The sequence below is a fragment of the Micropterus dolomieu genome, linkage group LG05, assembly GCF_021292245.1.
Source record: "Micropterus dolomieu isolate WLL.071019.BEF.003 ecotype Adirondacks linkage group LG05, ASM2129224v1, whole genome shotgun sequence".
Lineage (NCBI taxonomy): Eukaryota > Metazoa > Chordata > Actinopteri > Centrarchiformes > Centrarchidae > Micropterus > Micropterus dolomieu.
The window spans coordinates 21,092,074-21,102,475 of NC_060154.1; the positions used below are offsets into that span (position 1 = coordinate 21,092,074).

Consider the following 10,402-nt stretch of genomic DNA (forward strand, 5'->3'; position numbering starts at 1 on the left):
ACATCAAAACGTGGATGAACCTAAACTTCCTCAACCTAAACGGAGACAACTCATAGTGTTTGGACATCCTGAACTGCTTGATGTAGATTCTCTCGGCCCTTTAGCTTCAAACAGCCGCTCAACTGTGAGGAGTCTTGGTGTTGTGTTGGATTGTGCGTTTAAATTTGATAAACAGATATCCGCCACTGTTAGATCCTGCTTTTCCCAATTGAGAACTATAGCCAAGGTAAAGGCCTATCTCCCTCCTAAAGATTTGGAGAGTGTGATTAATGCCTTCATAATTCCCGCCTTGACTATTGCAACTCCTTATATGTGGGCTTAGACATCTAGTCATCTATTCAGCGCCTGCAGTTAGTCCAAAATGCTGCTGCCCGCCTCCTGACAGGAAAGAAGAAGAGGGACCACATCACACCTGTGTTGCGCTCCCTCCACTGGCTTCCTGTTCACTACAGGATTGATTTTAAAGTGTTACTTTTAACTTTTAAATGCCTTAATGGATTGGCTCCATTGTACTTAACAGAGATTTTTCATGTTCATACTCCAGCTAGAGCGCTGAGATCCGCCAATCTCCTCCTCCTGGATGGACCCAGAAGCAGAGGCGATCGAGCCTTTAGTGTAGCTGCCCCTAACCTGTGGAACAACCTGCGAGTCTATATCAGAACTGCCCCAACTCTCAAACGTTTTAAATCATTGTTAAAAACACATCTCTTTACTTTGGCATTTCCTTCGAGTTAGGTCAGTCATTATTCCTGGCGATTTTAATATCACTATATATCCTATACTGTATGTTATAATGTTTTATTGCTGTATTTTTACTGTGTAAGTACTGTCTTATTGTTTTATTTTAACCTGTGAAGCACCTTGGTCAACCTTGGTTGTTTTAAGTGTGCTAAATAAATAAAATTGATATTGATACAGAGTCAGAGGGTTCCAGAGGATTATTTTACTGAGGGCACTAAATGTCTCAGGTCAAGATTACAGATTAGATTTTAGAGGTAAACTTCCAGGGTGACAAGAAGCACCATCTGGCTTTGAGCTGCATACACAAGCTGGAAGCTGCTGTAGGTCTGCAACCAGGGAGGATGATCAGAGCAGCGAAACACTTCTGCAGCAAAACACTGAGGGAGGAGGTAGATGGATAGCCACGGGAGGCTGGATAGAAACAACGTGATGCATAAAACCAGATAGTATGTTTGTGCGTCAAACCTTTGGAGAGCTAAGACACTGCGTCATCACGCTTCCTTATCGACACTGACACAACTACTTTCCAATGAAATGCCTTCATGTCTGTCTGTCAGCCCCACTACTGCCATATAAAGACCAGGGCTCCGCCTAGTGGCAGGAACCAGACCACCATGTCTAGTAATTGTTTTAAAATAAGTCTGCACAATTTAGAGTGGGACAGAGAAAATAAATGCACCACAATTAGCATATTTATGTGACAACTTAATACTCTTGTTGATATTTAATTGCTTTCCCATGTAGATTTTGCTCTATTTTATTAGGGAGGTCATAGGTCAAGACACTGTTAGGGGTGGTAAGAATATGCAGGCTTGCTGTAGGAATCCAGCATGGGTGGATGATGGCTGGAGTCCAGTCTGTGTATAGGTTATTTTAGAAGAAGCAGATGGAAACACAGTAAACATCCCCCCTCCCTCCCTCCCCACTGATGCAGCTTTAGAGTGTCATGGCCCAAAATGTCATCTGTTAACAAAAACACAAGACTGACTGCGTGTCCAGCGCGTTAGTAATGTCTCCATCATCATCACCATCTGACGCATTCGGCCTCCTCACCCACCCTTTTGCTTCACACAGACACACAAATGCACGCGCGCGCGCGCGCACGGAATCACGCACGCACGCACTGTGGTGTAACCCCTCCCTCCTCCGGTGCTGCTAAACTATATAAATCACCTCTGTCGGAGTTTGAAACCAAGGTGCAGCGACCCGCAGAGTATAAACTGATCGAAGAGGGGAGAAGAAAAAAAAATCCTCGAAGTCACAAAGACCTCTGCTGCTGTTAGAAACACCTGTGGTTCCGACTTCTACCCGTAACCTCCAAAGTCTTCTCAAAGTAAGTGTTCACACTTCTCACTCTTATTCCTCTACATATTAACAACCTTATTGTTACACTTGTCTATACGAAGAAGGATGTTGACACTGTTACAGAAAGAGATCTGTCGTATTCTGTGCTAAGTCCTAATAGAAGTTAAATTGCATTGGACTGTGTTTGGAGATACATGCAGGCAAAATAAAAAAATAAAAAACAGTTTTCAACTTTTGTGAGCAAAATGCTTTCTTTAGCCAAAGCCTTTTACCTTTAACGTGTGCACATTAAAAAAAACGCAACTTGAAAAACTTAAGTGAGCAAAAAAAAGCTTTAATAAATAACATTTAACATGGCGGCTACATGTCAGGGGCTGTAGAGGGGTTTTTGTTTCTGAGCGAAGTTTTGGACTCTTATTTTAAACTGCTAACTCTAAATGTTGTGCTCAGCCTCGGCAGTTAGCAGGTACAAAACTCTTATCCGGATATTGCTGTAAAATGTCTGTGTTAAATATGCAGCACGCACCCGTTCAGCACCACGGACAGCGCCGCGGGGGGTTTAACCAAACCCAAACCACATCTGCCGACACGTGAATAATATTTCAATCTTAACACTCACAACTTCTTGTTTGTTGCAGACATATGCACCAACTGCCTTGTTCATTTTGAGCGATTAAACCAGTAAGGGGGCGCTCCTTATTTCGTCACACATCACAGGCAGCAGTACAGGTAACTCACCCCGTGAACCTGGAAAAGCTAAAAATATTGGAGAATAGGAATTATTGTAAGAGAGCATTAGGGCAGATAGAAGGGCATTAAAACAATGAAGGAGACATGTTGATCATTATAACTCGACTTATGTTAACACCTGCTGCTGTGTTAGGTATTGCCTGAATGTTTTAAAAGTAGGAGGACCAAATACATCTTCTATAGGCCTTCACTTTCACCAACAAGTCGTTGTTCAACGACGCAACTCACCGTTGTTATTCCGAGGCAGATGGCTAAAAAATGTCTGGCATAAGATAAATAATATATTTTGCCTGCGTAGAAGGGAAAGTCATTTGATAAATATTGCTGTAACTTCAGTCGACAGTCGGGAGGAGCGGGAGAAACCCCGCTTGGCTTGTGCAGTTTGGGGCTGGCACTGAGCGCCCCCCACACCTAGACCTGACCTGACCAACCTGCTGGATTTTGACACTGAAAAACACTGAGAAAAACGTGAAATAAAAAATGGTTTAGTAGCCGACTTATTAAAAAGTTATACATATTGAAGCAGCATGCTGCAAAGTGCACATAACAACATATAGATTCTGTGCGTGTGGGCCAAGCACGTGCAAATAGGAAGTAGTCAAAATGCTTAAATAAAGGTAATGCTAAAAACATTCAGTTGTTAGATTTTAAATAGGTTGGGTTGTTCTATTTTTTTATTTCACTAGCTGTCTGGCAATCCCACAAGACTGTATTATATGAAATTAGATTTAGTTAATTTAAATAGCTTTGATATAGCCGGCAAAGTTTTCATGACAGTAAACTGAGAGCCATTAAACATAGAGGTATAGTTTTGTGTTGTGGCAGCTTCCAGGCAATAAAATTGGCTGATTTTATGAACTGTGTGCCTCTATTATCCACTGCCAAGTTTGAACGCTGTTGTTTGATTTCTGTTTGGTTTTATTGTAACTGTTAAGTGGGACCCACTCCATCCAGCAAGCCAAAACAACTTAGATTCTAACAGCTAACGAATACTTAACACCTGAACATTATTATTATTATAAGTAGTAGTAGTAGTCTTAATTAATTAATAATAATAATAGTAATATAATAATAACAACAATAATAATATAATAGCCCTAACAATAACATACAAAATATATTAACTGCCTCATAATACCCTACAATGGAAATTAAGCTTATTTCATAACAACCATCAAACCCACAGCCTCCCTGATGATGTGTGAAGTTAGTTTCCTCCACTGGAATCAATCAATATTCTTCATCTTCCTCAGGAACTGAACAACATTCAGCCAGGGGAGTCTGACAATAAGTCAATCTACAGCCTGAAGAGGGTTCTCTTCTTTCTTTACATGATACACATTGATTTGTTTAGCTGCTTCAGACACCTCTACTTACTCGTCAGCCAACTTAGCCTGAGCAGACATCTCCCAAAAACAAATGACACCGTTTTCCCACCCTGTGCCCGTCAGGAGGAGCTCTGACACGCACCAAACGCTTTTCTCGTTAGAAAAACAAGGAGAAAATGTTTTCATCATGCCTCCATCACTCTCACTTTCCATCACAGTGTTCCGAGGTGTTTTGGGATTAATTCAATCAAAACTTTGTGAGAAGAGGTCTTTATGTTATTGATTTTTAAAGACAGATTATAGATTTTTTATCTGTGTCATTTCCAACATTCTCATGCACTTGAAAATAAAACTTTGGCACACTACAATTACCACAATCAACCATCACTACAAAAAATGAACTAATATACTAATTATTGCATTAGAGTTAATCCAAAACTTTGGATCCTTTATCTCCATAACTCTCCTTGTCTTGCTGCCCCGTTACAGATGGCCGTGATGCTGAAGCCATGGACGGTGCTGGTGGCCGTAGTGCTGTGTGTGCTGGTGTGTCTGGGAACGCTGGCGGACGCCTACCCCCCGAAACCTGAGAACCCCGGTGAAGACGCCCCACCCGAAGAGCTCGCCAAGTACTACACCGCCTTGAGACACTACATCAATCTGATCACCAGGCAGCGGTATGCACACACACACACACACACACACACACAAACAGAGAACTGTTCGTGGTACATACACCATTTTTTATTTAGTCTTTTTATGCATTTTTGAGAGTCCAAATGACTTCATAAGGACAGGGTGTCCAAAGTGAGGAAACTGCCTTTAAAAAGGCATCGCTCTTAGTTTGATTTAGATTAAGGACAGTTGGGTTGGGGAGAAGGGGTGAATCCTATTTTATATTATTATATATTTTATATTTATTTTATCTATTTTAAAATCTCTTATAACTTTCGCGCACAAACACCTTACACGCCGTCCAGCTGTGCAGCATGTTGCACACCCACTTAACTGGACAGTTTTAAGTGTGACAGCAGCTGAACAGTTATTCCTTTTTGCTTTCAGATTTCATTTAGTTTGATTCAATTTATTATAGAAACCGGGTTCTATGAGTTTCCCACTCATACTTAAGCCTGGAGCTCTGTAAATGTGTGATGCACCCCCTCCACGCCAACCCTTCACCCACACACAACGGCAGTTCAGTAGATTGGATTACCGGCCACTCTCCAAAACCTCCAGGCCTCCAAATCAACGGGACCAGAGCAATAAAATCGGCACAGATGGACCCAAGAAAGAATCCCAAATCCAGTTAGTGGGGCCTGAGCCGAGGCCTGCTGCTTTCAGGTATAGAAGTCACCGGTATGAAATTGTCAGATGGCATATTTTTTGACGGGAAGCAGTCGGGCTCATGAGCTATCTTTTCTTATTCATGAAAGCCAAATAGGTCGTTGATATTTAGATACTTGGTTTAAAGACTCCTAGTGCCATAGAAAGCCAATTTGTTTCAAGTTAAAAGTTTTTACGTTTGACTGGAGAGCTGCAGATGAAGACATATTATACTTGATACAGGTAACTAATGGTTCTATGAAGGTTTTGCTATATCAAATATATGCCAAGGAATGTGATGGCTGGGCGCTTTAAGCTGTGCACTCTAGATAAAATTGATGGATCTGGACAGTCAGGAGCCATTTGTGAATTTGTGAATTGTAACACTGGACAGCACCCTGGCAGAGTTTATATTCTACAGTTAACACTTTATACATTTTAAGCAGATTTTATTCTATTATCGCAATATTATTTTATTAGGATTCAGTATTTTTCCAACAGAATTTCCAAAGACTGCTTTAAGCTCTTAAATTTCAAAAGACACTTGCAGTTTCAACTTCAACTGCTTTAACTCCCATTCAACATCTCACATGGCAATTAACACTTTATGACATTTTAACCTCTTTACATTATTTTCTCTTGTAATAGTGTAAGCAAGCACACTTCAATCTTTGGAAGAATTTTGTAGGAGATTTTCTGGAAAGAACTATGTAATATTGGTAATAATAAAATAGCGACAACGTTATTTTTGTTAGTTAAGTGTGTAGAATTTAAAGGTCCCATATTATACTCATTATCAGGGTCATACTTTTATTTTGTGTGTCTACTAGAAAATGTTTACCTGCTTTAATGATCAAAAAACACATTATTTACTGTCCATTGCTTCAGCACCTCTATTCTCCCTCTGTCTGAACACTTAGTTTTAGTTCCTGTCTCGTTAAGCCAAATCACTCGTCTTTACAAAAAGGATATTCTGGCTACCTGTAAAGGGAGTGCCACTTACGCTAATATTTGTTTAGCCAGATACTGCATACAGTAAATTGCAAGGTATGCTTAGCTTTCATGACTCCGATGTAATGGTAATATAGGAGTAGCAGGGCTGATATTTCTAAAAACCGTGACCACAGGATGGAGAGAACAAGAAAGAAAGAAAGGGAGAAAGACAGTCAGACAGGAACAGGCAAGATAGTCAACTGGCGAGAAAGACGGTAGGACAGATAGAAAATAAGAGCACAACCATCTACGTAGACTCAGTGGGAGATATAGGTGCAGACGAGCAATTATCAGAGGGGAAAACATTTGCCACCCTGATGTGTCACACCGTGTGGCAGCTGAGACAGACCATGTGAGCTGTTTGATTGCTTTCCTACAGGGCAACACACACACAAACACACACCTCCTGTGTGTGTAACGAAGCATAAGATTGGGTGCCGGGGTCATAGAGGGAGGTGGAACAGGTGGTTGATGGGAAAACAGAGGAGCCGCAGGCCGCGCTGCAGGGGCTGTGTTGAATGGCACTGTTTCACGCACATACACATTACCAAGTAAAGTTTTTGTTAAACGGCTCTGTGATTTTACATTTCCGGCTCTCTTGGACCACATCAAGAGAATGATAAGACTCATCCAGACTTGGAAATGACACACACCTGTGTTAAAACACACATACACACACAGTCTGAATCTGAGGGTGAAATGAAAGAATTTGGGACACAGGGAGGGGAAGTAAACCAATATATAAAAAAGAGACAGATAGAGGTAAGAGGAGACAAACAATGAACAAAGATAGAACACATCTGTCCTGAAAGTCTCAGAATATATAACAACCCCCAACAGTTTCGATGGGATCTGTAAGTTAGGAAATTTCTGTAATATGGCGCTAGTTTATTGGCTGTAAGGAGCACTATTCAGACTGGAAAAACGGTATATAACTGTAACATTGTATACAATGTATTAGTTAGCATCTATATATATATACATACATACATCATCAGTGTATATTGACATTGTATACAGTATATTAGTAAATATATATACATCATCAGTGTATATTGACATTGTATAAAGTATATTAGTTAGCACACACACACACACATATATATTGCAATCTGGAGGTTTATAGTTTTACCAGGTATTGAAGATTTAATCAACAAATGGTATCTAATAGCATTATGGGAAATGTATGATCCACTGTTTTGACCAGTATTAGAAGCTTTTTGTTTTTTAATATGTATGAACCATTTAGCTTTATGAAACTGCAATACTCAATATATTTGCAGCATATGGATCATGAGAGGATTTTAAAAGAATAATGTTTTGAGATGATATTGTTGACAGTTTTGTTGAGGTGAGATGGGATGCAACATGTATTTTGACAACACTAAGAATCTGGCAGCTAACACAATTATTGTTTACAATGACAGGTGTAATGTTTACAGTTTTCACCTCTTGGTTTAGTGTGTTATGCTCACATTTGCTAATGAGCACTAAATGACCTGATGGTGGTGCCAGATGGAAAATAAAGGCATCACTCAAAGTTACTACAATTCATCCTGAGGGGGACATGAATGTGTGTGCCAAATTTGATGGCATTCCTCCTCCATAGTTGTTGGGCCATTTCACTTAAAACCACAAATGTCAACCTCATGGAAAAGTCATGGGGATCACCAAAGTTTGCAGGATTCATCTTCAGGGCACCGTGGACATCGGCACCAAATGTCATGGCAATCCATCCAATAGTTAGCATGGCTAAAAACTGCCCTCCTTATATCTCTCCCAGGTACGGAAAACGTTCAGCTCAGGAGGATGTGGTTGCAGAGCTGCTGTTTGGTGGCGATAACAACAGAGACCAGAGATCAAGGTAAAGATCCTCACACACAAGCTGAAGGAGTCATGTGACCTGCAGTGAACATAATATATGAATGTTGACTATTGATCTTCCTTGTACTCTTCCACAGATATGATGACTCCTATATGTGGTGACTCGGCCACCCCTCTCCCTCCTCATCTGGCATTCCTTCTGGGAGCATCCCACAATGCACCTGGAGGGGCCGACATGTGCCTCTCACCTCTGACCCCTAAGCCAGACCCCAACCATTGCCTGTCACTGATCGGAACACAAGCTCTCTCTGTCTCTCCTGTCTTTGTCTCACATCTCTCTCATTATAACACAATTGTACATAATTTATTATTGAAATAAAATATAAATGAGATCAGAGCTATTAATCCGAAGGTGAACTGTGTCTGTATGTGTGTGTGAGCATTAACGCCCCTCTACTGTCCAACACTGTTTAGAGGATGAAATTCTTGTTATACTGTTGCTATTGTAAAAAGTAACATCAGATTAAATTAATAAAAAAAACATTTCTGTGTAATTAAAATGTGTTGATGAATCAGACTGTTTTTTGGGGGATTCATATCATGATGACGATATTTTATCTTAAGTCTGTACCCCTCTAGATAACGGATCATGGAAGTTACAACATGCCACACTTTAATATCAGCTGGTGATTTACACAGCAGTTTTTCCACGCTTACCTTACACGTATTAAATGATATAACTGGTGCTTCCAGGGCCGGCCCGTGGCATAGGCAACATAGGTGGTCACCTAGGGAGCAAAATGTCATGGGGCACCGCAAGAGAAAGTTTTGATCTAATTTTAATCATTTACATGCGCGAGTCCAGACGGTAACGTGACTGGTAGAGTTTTGCAGCATAAACATCTTAAAACTGAAGCGCAGCCTTGCTGTTTTGGACTGTGAGTTGCACTTTATCAGAGCTGCAGAAGTTAACGTGTGGATTTATGGCGAGATTTCTGCCTGATCAGAAGTGTTTTTGGTTGGTTTCAGTTTCACATGCAGCATGCAGTCCCAAACTGTGTCAGTCAAACAGTCTGAAGGGGATAGGCTATGTACCAGTGGATCAATAGCGTAGCCTAATGCACAGCAGAGTAGAGGCCAGGTGGAATAAAAAATATTATGAATTCTAATTAAATTATGACGTTAGTTTCGTAATAATGCGATTTATTTCTGGACACATCAGAGAACACTATGGGAGAGATTCTGAATGTGCAGAATGTTTTGAAAATGAGCAGAAAACCTGCTGAAACACAGGAGCTATTAAAAGTCCCGGAATTTATAACTGAATTAAAATGAATTAATTAAAATAATCATTGAGGTGAAAAGGTCCCACATAGGCCTATTGAAAGAGGTTATTTCCCTAAACAGAGACTCAAAAGAGGAGGGAAGGCTCAGCATGTGCACTGACTCAGCAGGGATTTTATTAAATTAGTAAAGTTGATCTACGGGAGGCAGTAGCTGCAGAATGCCTGAAAGCCTGACTGCATTATATTCTATTAAATTTTAATATTTTGAATTGTCACATACCGCCTGAATATTGTGTTTCCCTTTATGTTCCCTTTGTATAAATTGGTGCAGAAATATTCACCAGAATGCAGGAAATTAAGTCTTGAATGCTCAAAATTTCCTGGGGGAGGGCCAGTGTCTAAACAACGCATTTCAGGAATCAGTATCCGACGCACAGTTTAGGCTATGATGTGGAGGTGGACAAGGCTATGTGGAGGCTGATCACACTTCTTCATTATGGGCCATGATTATTGACTTGGCTGTTTATGAGTTTGGCTGCTGAATTTTCAAAACAATTCCTGAGGATTGAGAAAAGATGACCCCAACCACTGTGGTGGACTTTTTAGGATTGTGCATTTGGGGGTGGGAGGATTAGGGGGCAAAGCCTAGGGCTCCAACACTGTCAGGGTGCTACAGTGCCTTGCGAAAGTATTCAAAATGCGTGCAAAATTATTCAGCCCCTTTACTTTCAGTGCAGCAAACTCTCTCCAGAAGTTCAGTGAGGATCTCTGAATGATCCAATGTTGACCTAAATGACTAATGATGATAAATAGAATCCACCTGTGTGAAATCAAGTCTCCGTATAAATGCAC

The 10,402-nt window shown here is 40.6% G+C and overlaps 2 protein-coding genes across 5 annotated transcripts in view; both read left to right on the forward strand.

The window, feature by feature from the left end:
• The window catches only part of ssbp4 (single stranded DNA binding protein 4), a 105,104-nt gene that overhangs the window by 19,687 nt on the left and 75,015 nt on the right, over positions 1–10,402 (forward strand). The gene's annotated exons all lie outside the window — the stretch shown is intronic.
• On the forward strand, positions 1,951–8,504 carry LOC123970529 (peptide YY-A-like). The gene is made up of 4 exons (XM_046048569.1): positions 1,951–2,074; positions 4,614–4,801; positions 8,224–8,304; positions 8,402–8,504. The coding sequence occupies exons 2-4, from the start codon at positions 4,614–4,616 to the stop codon at positions 8,424–8,426; spliced, it is 294 nt and encodes a 97-aa protein (XP_045904525.1). The 5' UTR covers positions 1,951–2,074; the 3' UTR covers positions 8,427–8,504.